The 15,672-nt window shown below is 37.7% G+C and overlaps 1 protein-coding gene across 27 annotated transcripts in view; it reads right to left on the minus strand.

Annotated features, from left to right (window-relative positions):
* Positions 1-15,672, minus strand: part of CLASP2 (cytoplasmic linker associated protein 2) — a 189,798-nt gene that overhangs the window by 173,552 nt on the left and 574 nt on the right. For all 27 annotated transcript variants that reach the window (XM_067753641.1, XM_067753640.1, XM_067753653.1 and 24 more), the window contains exon 2: positions 1,424-1,502. In XM_067753641.1, coding sequence (XP_067609742.1) covers positions 1,424-1,502 — 79 coding nt within the window. The remainder of the gene's footprint in view (positions 1-1,423; positions 1,503-15,672) is intronic.

The raw sequence follows: 15,672 nt of genomic DNA on the forward strand, positions 1-15,672 counted from the left end.
AGGGAGCTACTACAGGGCAGGGGTGACAGAGGTGCCTACAGTCAGGGAGGTACCAGAAATGCCAAAAATGAACCAGACCTAAGAACTGCAGTATTCCAACCTCTGTGTATTATAACTGAAATTCTCAGTTATGAGGAAACAAGAGGAGATGGGAGGGACTTATGGATTGGAAAGCTCATGACCCAGACAAAAAGGAAGCTACGACAGAGCTTCTGCCTTTATTTACACGTGGAAATGGAAGAGCAGGGTTGCCACACTGGCCAATTTTTCAAGACAAGCTACAAATGTGAATTTTTACTAACAATGATTCAAAATACATTAAGAGAATACATAAGCAAGTAACACATGTTTGCAAAGCACAGTTTTTAACATCTATCATAGGATTTTAAGCAGGAGACTGACAGCTTAAAAATCATCTTTTCAGAAGATATTCATACAAAGATTCAATTGGAACCAGGTATTGATTAAAAGGGAAATAATAGAGATAGAAAAAGTCACTAAGATGCTTCTGCTGAAAGGACAGACAATAAAAATAAAAGAAGAAATTGGCAGAATTTAGTGGCATACCGAACATGAAGCTGACCAAAGATAATTTGAAAATAAGGGTGATGATACATTATGAGGCATTAACTTAATCCATAAAAGAAATCACAAACATCTGAGGTTACCCTTAAATATATTTCTATATAATAGGACCAAATCCACTCACTGAAGCACTCCAAAAGGCACACAAAGGTCACTTAGGTTTAAAAGATAAGTCAAAGCCAACTGTGCAATCTAACTACTATACAAAGAGCTTATACTAGCACATCGTTCTGGACTGCAAACACACTGTAAGTAAGTGCTGCTCAAAGTACAGCCAGCAGCCCAGGACCAGTCTACAAACTACTTGTGGTAAAGAAATTGTAAGTTTTTCTAAAACAAGGTTTGGAAACAATCTGACCAAAGTAAATTATACATTTGTTGAATCTACCAATAAAAAACTGAGCCTTGTATTTTTTTCATTTCATTTTGCTGTAATTTATTTGTATTGTATTTTACAAAATATTGGTCTGCAGTAGACTAGCAATGAAAAAACTGGTCCTTCACCATAGATAAGTGAAAAGTGGTGCTGCGAATTATATTATAAATTATTAATATGTTACAAAAAAGTAAAAGATAAGTTAAAAATTTGAAAATACAAAGTAAAAATCTATTAGCAGTATATTCGGTAAGTTTTTTGCCTTTGTTTTTGTCTTAAAAGGAACATATTTATTTAAATAGGCTTAAAATCTTTTATGTTCGGCAAATTAAAATGCTAAGTGGCAGATCTCTGGGTTGTATAAAATTACATTTTCGCATTTACAAAGAACTAATTCTGTTAAAAATTATGAGAAAAAAGTATGTCAAACCCTACAATAATTTTTAAATAAAGTTAACTTACCCATTGCTACATAGGACTTAAATCGTGTTGATAATCTGTCCACGAAGGCACTTAAAATTTCCAATCCCATTAATGACACCTACAGATTGAAAGAAATTTTAATGAATACAAATTATTGATGCATATTTTATTTTATTTTTTATTTTTTGCCGTACACAGGCCTCTCACTGTTGTGGCCTCTCCCGCTGCGGAGCACAGGCTCCGGACGCGCAGGCTCAGCAGCCATGGCTCACGGGCCCAGCCACTCCGCGGCATGTGGGATCTTCCCGGACCGGGGCACGATCCCGTGTCCCCTGCATCGGCAGGCGGACTCTCAACCACTGCGCCACCAGGGAAGCCCACTGATGTATATTTTAATATCAGTATGTAACTGCTGACATAAAGATCTTCATATATTACCAAGTTTTTTAAAAAATAAGGAGATTGAAACATTCAGGGTGAACAGTCATGAGGGTTAGCTTAGCACCCTATTCTCAAATGGTTCAATAATAATAATAATGATGATGACGTGCAAATGCAAGAAGATAGTGATATAGCATATTTGGCAAAATATTAATAACTGGTAAATTAGGTGAAGGGTACACAGGAGTTCACTGACTATACCTGTCACTTTCCTGTAATGTTGAAATGTTTCTTAAATGAAACAGTTAAACAAAACAGCACATTTAATTACAGAGGAATTCTAGCTTCTGTCTGGGATGAAGAAACTGGAAAAAACCATCACTCCCACCATAAACAAGAAAAAGCCAAATAATCTACAAAACCATAACTATTCTTGAATTCATCAGAAAGCTAAGGTTGTAGAATAATCATCTAGGTTGAAATCTTTAGGAAAGACAGGTGCCAAGGAGAATGGGACATAAGCAGTAGGTCACATGCGGCAGAGGACAGATGGAAAATGAAGCTGAGATGCAAGTGCGTAAAAAGAATTCAGCTATATTCAACTCACTGTTAATAGTTGAGTGTGGGTTAGCATGAAAATACAGAATCCCTATTAGCTGCAGACACAAGGAGAGTTCACACCCACTTGCCGGCTCTTTCTCCACAAACCTCCACTGGACACTCATAATTAAGACTGAGGACAGGGCAGGAGATAAGAGAAAGTCTCTTGGTGGTTACAGGTCTCATAGGAAGGGAGCAGCTGCCTCTGCAGGAAAAGCACAAACCTTTCCCGTTTCCTTGTCCTACAAGAAACGACAGTTTGAAGCTACTGAGGGAAAGACAACGCTGTTACCCTCTAGACAGAGGTAAAAACTCATACCTATTAAGTAAAGAGAAAAGGAAAAAAAAAAAAAAAGGCTTCTACTTCAAGGGTAGAAGCAAAAAACCATGCTGGGCTCCGATGATTAAAGGTTTCAGCTGAGGAGGGGCAGGATTTCTGATAAAGCCTTGCCCCCAAGATTCAGGGACAGAGGGTTCCTAAGACTGAAGCTGGACCAGGAAAACAGCTGGACCAGCCCCACTACCCATAAACCAGCCAGCAAGAACAGAATAAGAAGCAACGGCAGTCTACCACTGGGGAAGAAGAAAACCCCTCTATGAATCATGAGAAAAAAGAAGGCCTAAAGTGTGGGGGGTGGCGCAGAAACATTGAGGACCCAATAATTCCACTCCTAGGTATATACCCAAAGGAATTAAAGCAGGACGCAAACAGATGCTTGCATGCCAATGTTCATTACGCATCATTCACTACAGCCCGAAGGTGGAAAAGCCCAAATGTCCATCAACTGATGAATGAATAAACAAAATGTGGTATATGCATTCAATCAAATATGATTTGGCTATAAATAGTAATGACTGACACATGCTACAACATGGATAAACCTTAAAACATTATGATAAGTGAAAAAGCCAGACACAAATGGCTACATGTTCTGTGATTCAATTTATAAGAATGTCCAGAATAAGCAAATCCATAGATAGAAAGTAGATTAGCGGTACTTAGGACCCAGCGTATGAGGGGGATAGGAAGGTAACAGCTAAAGCTACTAGGTTTTTTTTTTTTTTTTAAACATCTTTATTGGAGTATAACTGCTTTACAATGGTGTGTTAGTTTCTGCTTTATAACAAAGTGAATCAGCTATACATATATATATATTCCCAAATCTCCTCTCTCTTGTGTCTCCCTCCCACCCTCCCTATCCCACCCCTCTAGGTGGTCACAAAGCACCAAGCCAATTTCCCTGTGCTTCTTCCCACTAGCTATCTATTTAACATTTGGTAGTGTATATATGTCCATGCCACTCTCTCACTTCGTCCCAGCTTACCCTTCCCCCTCCCCGGGTCCTCAAGTCCATTCTCTACGTCTGTGTCTTTATTCCTGTCCTGCCCCTAGGTTCTTCAGAACCAATTTTTTTTTTAAACGTCTTTATTGGAGTATAACTGCTTTACAATGGTGTGTTAATTTCTGCTTTATAACAAAGTGAATCAGTTACACATATACATATATCCCCATCTCTTCCCTCCTGCGTCTCCCTCCCTCCCACCCCTCTAGGTGGTCACAAAGTACCGAGCTGATCTCCCTGTGCTATGCGGCTGCTTCCCACTAGCTATTTTACATTTGGTAGTGTATATATGTCCATGCCACTCTCATCTTTGTCCCATCTTACCCTTCCCCCTCCCAGTATCCTCAAGTCCATTCTCTAGTAGGTCTGTGTCTTTATTCCTGTCTTGCCCCTAGGTTCTTCATGACCATTTTTTTGTTTGTTTTTTAGATTCCATATATATGTGTTAGCATACGGTATTTGTTTTTCTCTTTCTGACTTACTTCACTCTGTATGACAGACTCTAGGTCCATCCACCTCACTACAAATAACTCAATTTCATTTCCTTTTATGGCTGAGTAATATTCCACTGTATATATGTGCCACATCTTCTTTATCCATTCATCTGTTGATGGACACTTATGTTGCTTCCATGTCCTGGCTATTGTAAATAGAGCTGCAATGAACATTGTGGTACATGACTCTTTTTGAATTACGGTTTTCTCAGGGTATATGCCCAACAGTGGGATTGCTGGGTCGTATGGTAGTTCTATTTTTAGTTTTTTAAGGAACCTCCATACTGTTCTCCACAGTGGCTGTATCAATTTACTTTCCCACCAACAGTGCAAGAGGGTTCCCTTTTCTCCACACCCTCTCCAGCATTTGTTTGTAGAATTTTTATGATGGCCATTAGGACTGGTGTGAGGTGATACCTCATTGTAGTTTTGATTTGCCTTTCTCTAATGATTAGTGATGTTGAGCATCTTTTCATGTGTTTTTTGGCAATCTGTATATCTTCTTTGGAGAAATGTCTATTTAGGTCTTCTGTCCATTTTTGGATTGGGTTGTTTGCCTTTTGATATTGAGCTGCATGAGCTGCTTGTATATTTTGGAAATTAATCCTTTGTCAGTTGCTTCATTTGCAAATATTCTCTCCCATTCGGAGGGTTGTCTTTTTGTCCTGTTTATGGTTTCCTTTGCTGTGCAAAAGCTTTTAAGTTTCATTAGGTCCCATTTATTTTTGTTTTTATTTCCATTTCTATAGGAGGTGGGTCAAAAAGGATCCTGATGTGATGCATGTCATAGAGTGTTCTGCCTATATTTTCCTCTAAGAGTTTTATAGAGTCTGGCCTTACATTTAGGTCTTTAATCCATTCTGAGTTTGTTTCTGTGTATGGTGTTAGGAGATGTTCTAATTTCATTCTTTTACATGTAGCTATCCAGTTTTCCCAGCACCACTTACTGAAGAGGCTGTCTTTTCTCCATTGTATATTCTTGCCTCCTTTATCAAAGATAAGGTGACCATATGTGTGTGGGTTTATCTCTGGGCTTTCTATCCTGTTCCATCCAACTATAGTTCTGTTTTTGTGCCAGTACCATACTGTCTTGATTACTGTGGCTTTGTAATACAGTCTGAAGTCCGGGAGCCTGATTCCTCCAGCTCCACTGTTCTTTCTCAAGATTGCTTTGGCTATTCGGGGTCTTTTGAGTTTCCATACAAATTGTGAAATTTTTTGTTCTAGTTCTGTGAAAAATGCCATCAGGGTTCTTTCTGAGGTGATGAAAATGTTCTAAAATTGACTGTGCTGACTGTCATGCATACCTACAAATATACTACCAAAAAATGAGCTGTACACTTCAAATGAGTGAACTGTACAATATGTGAATTACATCAATAAAGTTATTTTAAAAATTAACTGAAAGTGCACCAATAGACACACTCATACACAAAATTTAATAGATGATAAAAGCAGTATCTCAAATCAACAGGAAAAACATGAACTCTTAGTAAGATCTGACTTAGGAATCTACCCTGGAGATATACCAGCAAAATTAAGAGAACACACACAAAGATTATTGCAAGAGACTGGAAACTATCCAATCATTCATCAGTGGTATGGGACAGATTCAAAAAATTATGGTACATCCACACTAGAGAGTACTATGACACTTTAAAAATAAAAATGAGGGCTACCCTACTTCTGTTATGCAATGCTCTCCAAGATATATTAAGTGAAAAAAGCAAGTTGGCGAAATGCATGTGTATATTTTAAAAAGGGGACTACAAATAGATTTAGTTTATTTAAAATATAGCAACAATGGAAAGATAATCAGAAAAAAAATTTTATGGTTGGCAATAGGCTATAAGGAACAGAGAAAGAAACCACACTATTTTGAATATACCTTCTTTGTAGCAATAACTAATTTCATTGAAAATCAAATAAAATAAGTAAACCTAAATGTATACTCAATTAGTAGCATAACCACACAGAAGACTATTCCAAGTGACTTTAAAATACAGCAATTTGACTATTATCTCTCCAGTGGGATATACCCTAAGGACAAAAATGAAACTCTGCAAAAAAGAAACTGTCAATGTTTTGAGAAATTCTGTTGATAGAAGGAGATACAGATGGAAGATATATAATAGTAAAAACTGCAGTCCTGAATCTGAATTAGAATATCAGTATGAACTCATGATATATTTTTCTTTAAATTAAACCTAACCCTATGCATTGAGAAAAATCTGGAAACAATGATCAGATGAGTAACAATAAGTTCCATTAGTACCCACACTGTAGTTTCCACATACCATTTCCCACAAAAAGGAACCAAAGCTTCTTGGAGAAGTGGCTGATTCCAGGGCAGGAGCAGAAAATATGATCTCATTATACCAGATATCAAAGACTCTATCAAAGATTATTAGGGTCATGTGATAGAACAGCTTGGATATTAATAAGGATAATAACTGGGGACTTCTCTGGCAGTCCAGTGGTTAAGACCCTGCCCTTCCACTACAGGGGGCATGGGTTCGAGTTCGATCCCTGGTTGGGGAACTAAGATCCCACATGCTATGCAGCGTGGCCCAAAACAAAACAAAACAAAACAAAAAAACACCAAAGAAACCAGCCTGAACACTAAAAAAAAACGGGGGGGGGGGGGGATAATAACTGTATTGTCTTGAAATGCATTACATATAGTTAAATGCAAGAGTTCATAATGATAACAAAAACTATCTGGTCAACACTGGAGGATACTAGTTATTTTTACCTCATTATTTTGACAATTAGTAAATAAAGAATCATACGAACTATAAACTATAGTTTATATATAAACTATACCACTGGGTAACCAAATACTAGTAAACAGTGGAAGTTTCTCTTTATAAAAGTATTCCAGCTAATGAATGAAGGAATGACATAATTAGAATATCATTTCGTAAACCCTAATGAATAAGAGATCTAAACACTGAACATTAATGGCTGCTACCGTCACAGAACAAGACCTTACGTGCCTTCCTAATGTTACATGCCAGCTGGTGGAAGAAGAGCACTACTTATGAAGTAGTCTTGCCAAAAAAAAAAAAAAAAAGACTGATTCTGATCAAACTTTAGATCCAACTACCAATTTATAGGAAATACAGAGAAAACATCATAGGAATGAAATCAGCAAAATCCAGACTGTGGGAAACTCTACCACAAACAAAAGCCAAGAATTTTTTTAAAAGGCACTGAGGGAGAAACAGATTAAGAGACTTAATAAACATGTTAGGACTTCCCTGGTGGTGCAGTGGTTAAGAACCCACCTGCCAATGCAGGGGACACAGATTTGATCCCTGGTCTAGGAAGAGTCCACATGCCGCAGAACAACTAAGCCCATGAGCTATAACTACTATAACTACTGAGTCCACATGCCACGGCTACTGAAGCCCGCGCACCTACAGCCCATGCTCCACAACAAGAGAAGTCACCACAGTGAGAAGCCTGCACACTGCAACGAAGAGTAGCTCCTGCTCGCGGCAAATAGAGAAAGCCCATGTGCAGCAACAAAGACCCAACCCAGCCTAAATAAATAAACAAATAAACATGTTAACTGAGGTAAGCAGAAAAATGGCCTCCCAATGTGTTCACATCCTAATCCCCAGACCTGTGAAAAGATTAACTACATGGTAAAAAAAACTTTAAAGATGTGGTTAAGGATCTTAAGATGGGGAAATTACCCTGGGATTATCCTGGGCCCAAGAGTCCCTATAAGAGACAGGGTGGAGAATCAGTCAGTCAGAGGAGATGTGATGACAGAAGCAGTGGTCAGAAAGAAAGATCGGGAGGATGAGATACTGAGGGCTTTGAAGATGGAAGAAAAGACCATAAGTCAAGAAATGTAGGCAGTTTCTAGAAGCTGGAAAATTCTCTAAGGTCTCCAGAAGGAATACAATCCTGCTGAAACCTTGATTTTATACCAATAAAACCCATTTCTGACTTCTGACCTCCAGGACTGTAAGAAAATAAATGTACTTTGTTTTAAGATACAAAGTGTGTGGTAACTTGTTACAGCAGCAATAGAAAACAAATATATTAATGAATCACAACATGTGAACCTTATTCAGATCCTGATTTTTCTTAAAACAACTAATTTAAAAATTTGTACTACATTTTTAAAAACTAGAAATTTAAACCCAACATATTTTATATCAAGGAACTTTTTATGTATAATAGTATTGAGGTTATGCTATTTTTTTTAAAGAGCACTTATTGATATCTTTGAGACATTAATAGAAAGACTTAACTGATGAAACAATATATTTGCAATTTATGATAAATTCAATATTATAAAGATATCAAATCTTCCCCCCAAAAGATGACATCCAATGTAATCCCAATAAAAAGCCACAATTTTTTGGTGCAACTTGACTAGCTGGTTCTAAAATTCGCATGGGATAGTAAATAAAGACCCAATAATAGCCAACACATTCCTAAAGAATCTGGTGAGTGAATATGACACAGCAAACATCAAGATTTACCATGGAGCTACAAATAACTTTCTTGAATTTCCATTTAGACATCTTTCAACGTAGCCTGCATCTTGGCTAAGGATCCTTTCAGTAGAATACTAAAACCCTGAAAAAAGAAGAAAAAACAACTAGAGCAGTATTCCAATTTGCTCCTCACCAATTTCTTAGGAACTCAAATGCCTCCATTCAGATCCTTTAAAAAAAAGAGCAAAAATAATGTAGTTTCTAACATGTATATATAAAATATAAAATAAAAATACAAAACATATTATATAATATAAAATATACAACAATAAAATATTTAAAATATATAATATATGGGAATTCCCTGGTGGTGCAGGGGTTAGGACTCGGCACTTTCAGTGCCAGGGCCCAGGTTTGATCCCTGGTGGGGGAACTAAGATCCTGTAAGCCTCGTGGCTCACCCAAATTTTATATATATGTATGATTGTGTATATATATGTATGTGTGTATGTGTGTATATATATATATAGAAAGAGAGAGAGAGAGAGAGAGACATAAAAGCACAAATAACATACCTTTTAACAGGTAGAAAAACAGAAACCCCAAAAAGCAAACTTTGGGCTACAACCAAGCTTAAATTTTACAGTGTTTTTAAGCCACAAAACTGAAAATTTTTAAAAATGTATGGGGAATTCCCTGGTGGTCCAGTAATTAGGACTTGGGACTTTCACTGCCAAGGCCTGGATTCAACCCCTGGTCAGGGAACTAAGATCCTGCAAGTGGCATGGCATGGCCAAAAAAAAAAAATTATGAAATTTTATTAACCCCAAGAAGTCCCAGAACCTTTAGGGTCATTTTCCTATTCTTTCTTTCTCTCTCTCACTCCCTTTTTACCTCTGAATTACAAGTGGTTGAACATCTTTGAGTAATCTGACATCAATAAACTCACACGCAAGTTGTCATCTTGGTGACAGAGTTTTAATTCAATATAATGTTTAATCTTCAAAATGATTTAAATCAGAAATGTTGTCAACCAACAATAGAGCTAAGTAATTGCACGCGATAGTAATTACCCCCAATTTAAGAATCACAACTGGGACTTCCTTGGCGGTCCAGTGGTTAAGAATCCGCGCTTCCACTGCAGGGGGGCAAGGGTTTGATCCGTGGTGGGAGAACTAAGATCCTGAATGCCGCGCAGTACGGCCAAAAAAAAAAAAAAAAAAAATCACAACTTTCCATGTAAAAGTTAGAAAGCCTGACAACAAGAGTTCTTGAAATCTAGGTAGGACATAAGCTTAATTCACAGTCGTAGATTTTTTCCACCATAGGTGCAACAGAGGAAAGGCATGTGTTATTCATAACAAGCATACTTCTGTAATGCTCCTTCTCTCATTAGGAAATACTGTAGGTGTACAGGACTTTTTTTCCCCACACAAATTAACTCAGCATCTAAGAAAATGTGTAAAAGAATGGGATAGAATAATTGGCAAGTGAACATGTATGCACAGATCAAATAAGTAAAACATGATGGCTTACAAATTTTGAAAACCTGAACAGAAATATCAGGTTTTTATATAAATATATTAAAAAACTATTTCCCTCAAAAAAGGAGGGAAATAAGTAACTTAAAGATACTGATAAATTCTAGGTAGGGCAAGGGGGACAAGACAGGAAGTATAACCCAATATTTCCACTGCTAGACACATAACCAAGAACAATTATTGGAGACACACAGTATTCTTCCCTGCAGCTCTGCAGCCCAAAGGTATATGGCCATACTTGGTAGCCCTACTGCCAGTCATTTAAGTAAATAAAAGCCCTGTTTGAAGTTATCAGAGGCTAACACTTTTGTGTGTGTGTACACAGTTTTACTATATGAGGTTTCCAGGAATGCAGCCAGCAGATAAATCAAATGTGCTTTCACACACTTTCACTGATTCTACAAATACTGAGAGCCTGCCATGGGTACAAATGCTGGAAGGTGGGTACATACAGCAGTGGGAATCTTAATAAATTCTAGTTCCTTCAGTTTTCTCAGTGAAGTAGGAAGCAAGGCCATCAGCTGAAACTGATGATGGAAGCAGAACTATTGATAGGTCTGAGGGGAGAGGAACAGATGAAAGAATGAATGAACCAAAAAAACATAGGAACATTGCCAGGCTCCAAAGAGGACCCACTTGAAGGTTAGGAATTTAAAATGAAAGCAGGGGCTTCCCTGGTGGCGCAGTGGTTGAGGGTCCGCCATGCAGGGGACACGGGTTCGTGCCCCAGTCCGGGAAGATCCCACATTCCGCGGAGCAGCTGGGCCCGTGAGCCGTGGCCGCTGAGCCCGTGAGCCGTGGCCGCTGAGCCTGCGCGTCTGGACCCTGTGCTCCGCAGCGGGACAGGCCACAACAGTGAGAGGCCCGCGCACCACAAAAAAATAAATAAATAAAATGAAATCAGTTAGAGGTTTTGTGTTTTTCTCCATCCACCTTCAGTTGCACTGGTGCAGGTGCAGGGTAGGTAGAGTTCGATTAACTAGGATTACATTTTATCAAATGAGAACCACAAAGGAAAAGTGAGGAGGGAGAAGAGAATTAAAAATGAATGTAAGGGTGTGATTGACTGACTAGGATATTTAAACTCAGACAAGAGGGATAATGGGACAGTTAAAACTTAAATGAATTGGATGTCACATGGGGTGGTCAATTTCTTTAAGATGGTATAGTCAAAGAAATAAAGTTCAGAATTTATAGTCACAGAATATCACAACCACCAACAGTAATGCCGCTGGTGAAGTCTGAATAATGAGCAACCACATACCTGTAGTGGTCTGAATCAGCATTTATAGCAATATGTACTGATGCAGCCATCTGACTAGCATTATGTCTTCCTGAGTAGTCAGGCTGGCACATTTACATATTGAAACATTTTATCTCATTATAAATTATGTGTAATTTTCCTTTATAGTACAGTTAGGTCATTACTGGGATTTTTTTAAATGATGTGTATTGAGTATTATCTATACATTTTATTTCAGGATTGTAAAGGGGGCATTAAAAGAAGGCACTGAATCTGACAGGGTTCAGAATCACCACCCTACAGAAACTCCCATGCACATGTACAAGGTGACAATGCAAAAGGACAATGCGAACAGGAAAAAGTTAAAAACAACCTGGATGTTCTTCCTATATGGCAGGTAAAAGGAAGAGACAACATCCATATATACAGATAGACTTCAAACTAAAAAATAGTATATTGTAACAAATTGATGGTTTATAAGATATACAATCAAGGTGATGCTAACATTGAAAAGTATCATCCTTCAAATGGCAAAAGGGCTGTGATTTTGGATTATAAGACTTGAAATCCTAGCACATTACTAGCCCAGCACTAGTTATAATATAAATGGTACTTACTGTTTTCTCCATTTTTAGGGTCAACTTGTTATAGTTGCAGATAGATAAAATTAAAAAGTGAGAGTAGAGCTGACAAATGATAGGATATTGAAGAGGTTTACAAAAGTACAGAAAAGGAAAGGAAAATCCTGATCTCCCTTGGTTTAAGTACTCCACCAATATACCAGGTCTAGGACCTACGCCAAGATACTTTTATCTTCTTTTCTACAAAATGAGGAAATAATACTGACTTTCTAAGGTCACCTTAAAGATTAAAATGAGATAATGGAAATAAAGCACTTGAGACAATGCCTGATACTCACTAAGGACTTTTAAAATGGTGGGTATCATATTTAACTGCATTTTATAAGGGACACTTTATTGCTGTTGTACCATTTTAAAATTTGGGAACTCATGAAATCACAGGACTATCCTTACCAAAGTCAAACACCAGAGCATATATATTTTATATAATATACATACCTATTCCCACATTTTTAATCTTCAATTATGATTTCTCCACTGGGATGAAGACCCCAACCGTCCATTTAACATCTCAACTTGGATGTCAAACGACCTTCTCAAACCTAACTTTTTACTTCCTTCACCCAACTTGTTTTCTCAGTCTCCCCCATTTCAGTAAATACTACCCTCTTATTGGTGCTCAAGCAACGCAACTACCCCTAACTGCTCTCTCTCAATGCTCATATTCAATGCAAGAGGAGGTGCTATTGGCTTTACCACCAAGTCACATACCAAAGCTTCCACTTCTCAGTACTGCCACTGCTACCAAACAAGCCTTAGCCACCATCACTCTCCTTCTTCTTTTGCTGCTTTACTGTCCACTGCCCACAAAGCAGCCAACCCTCTACATAAAAACCTCTGCTAATTTAGAATAAAATCCTACGAAGCTCTTTCTACCTGCCTCCTCAACTTCACCTTTCTGAACACCTCACTCACTTGTAAACTCTAGCCATGCTGGCCTTCTTTATGTTCCTCCACAGAACTAGGTTCTCTGCATTTGCAGTTTCCTCTCCCTAAAGGCATTCTTCATTCCTGTATTTCTTTCCTGTCTGTACTCAAATTTCACCTCACTTCCTTTACTTCCAAAATAGTCTCATCTTCTCCTCATTCTTTCACATCAGTTGATTTACAAACACTTGTTACTTGAAACTATTCAATTTTTATACCTATCTGTCTCCAAGACAGCAGTGATCTCACTCTTCCCTCCTTTAAATCACTCTCTCAGTGAGGTCTTCAAAGACCAACTATTTAAAATTCCAACATCTGCATCCTGCCCAACACTCCTATTCCCTTCACTGCTTTTCTCCAAAGCATTTACCACCATCTAACATACTACAGATTTTAGTTATTTTATCTTGTTTATTCCTCTGCCCCCACGAGAATCTAAGCAAGGATTTCTGTCTGTTTTTCACTATTGTATCCCAAGTGCCCAGAAGATTGTCTGCACATAGTAAGTCCTCAATTAATATCCAAATGAAGCTGAATGAATAAGCCTTTCTAGTCTTGTTCACAGGTGGGTCTTCAATATCTGGAATAATACCCAGCATATAAGTATAGTCACTCAAATTCACTGTTATTAAGAAACTCAAATTCTGTAGTACTATCAAATCCAAAGAAAAACTGTATTTTGTTCAGCATAACTTGAAATTTAAGTACATTTCTATTTGTATGTATGTTCAAAAAATTCCATGATACACTTTTTTCAAAAGATTTAAATATTCATTGTATCTTGAATAAAAAATGATGACCTAGCTTGGTAACTTAGTTTATAAATCCCAAATAAACTAATTAGAATGCCCTCTCCCTAACAATGTCAGAAAAGCTCTTATACTACAGAATTCAGTAGAAAGGAGAGAACTAATGATTCAAGGAGAGATCAGAATTAATGAATTAATGTCCTTGAGAAGGCAAGAGGGCATGGGATACACATGCCTTCATACCCATGTGGGGGGATTGGTACTAGTGGGAAAGACAGATAATTTGTTCACTATAACAGAGAAGACAGAGTTATATGGGCACAGCTACAAGGAAGTATGTAGGTGAGGATGTGGGAGTTCTCTTCGGATTTCTGAAATTGTCTCAGGCTATAGTATCTACTGAGGACCATGGAGAGAATGTGTAGTAAAGAGATAAGAACTTGAGTCAGATCCCTGAAGGATTCTAACTCTTAAGGATCAGTTAAAGGAAAAACATAACACTGAGTAGAAGTAGTGCTTAGAGACAAGAAAAAACAGGATACTGTGGTATCACAGAAGCCAAAAATATGTTTCAAGAGATGGGACTACTTAACTGCCATTCACTGATGGTACATCTGAGGAGTGAAATGGCCCAAAGCCAATTCAACCACAGCCAGCGTAGAGGTGACACATCAACCTTCACTTGGGAAGGATAGCAAGCATTACCAAAGAGCCGACTTTCTACAGCAGCCTAGGCTGTAACACAAAATCACCTATCTTGAGTGTGTATGCTCTTCTTACAGTGTAAGTAAATTTATCTTGTTTCTTCCAAAGAAATAAAACTAATCCCCTAAACAGTAATGACATATTCTTAAATATTAACTTTTCCCAAAGTTTTTAAAAATACTAAAGAGATAGTATATAATGGAGCACTGAAGTGGTTAATTCTCAAACTATTATTCTTGTAAAACGTCAAATCCTTCCAAAACTCATATAAGTTTCACCATTAAATCTGCATAATAATTTTAGAGTTTGCTTTTCTTCTCCATGATGATAATGCTTTCAAAGTACAGCCTATTCGCTGGGTTATAAGAATCTATTACTAAGAATCACTTCATCCACAGGACGTTTGGGCCAACATTTTAAAGCAACACTGCCACCAGAAGACTAGAAAGAAAAGTTACTGCCAAAAACCACAGTTCAGGCTGATTACAGAATATTTACCTGGTCTCCCAACTTGGCTACATTACAACCTGCCTACTACCGGCTCTTCAGAAACACTCATTCCTTCTTGTACCTCATCCTTCTATTTTTTTGTCAGCATCAGCTAACCTTCTACGGCACGGTTTCAAATACGAGTCAGTCCTCAACTGCGGCAAAACAAAATGACAGCATTCAACTGCCTTCCGTCGGCCATAACGAAAAGCAAATAATTAATGCCATGAGGTCAGCATCTTTTCATTAGATTTAACAGTAAACTTAATCAGGCATGCTATTAAGCTCTAAAGATGCCTTAGACACGAAAAGCACAATCTTCCAGACACACACACACACACACACACACACACACACACAAACTATATAAGAAAAAAAGAAACAGGCGATTAAGTAGGATAAAAATCACTAATGAAAAAAGAAAAAATCACTAATGAACAGGGATTAACTTGACATCTTTCAACTTAAAATGTGTATCCTCATGTCCTACGTCTTGGTCTGGGTAGTGTTTACATAGGTACGTAGAAATGTAAAACGTCTTCGAATCTTTTATGCATGTAAATGATCACTGATTTTTTAAAATACGTGATGAAACATTATATCCCGCTGACAAGGAACTCCGCACGGTGCGGTGTCACGGAATCGCTGAATTTGTCACTCTTCACAATTGTGGAAAAAGTTGGTCGTGGTGGGAAGTCGGTCTCCGGCTCGAGTT

The sequence above is a fragment of the Pseudorca crassidens genome, chromosome 10 (assembly GCF_039906515.1).
Source record: "Pseudorca crassidens isolate mPseCra1 chromosome 10, mPseCra1.hap1, whole genome shotgun sequence".
NCBI lineage: Eukaryota > Metazoa > Chordata > Mammalia > Artiodactyla > Delphinidae > Pseudorca > Pseudorca crassidens.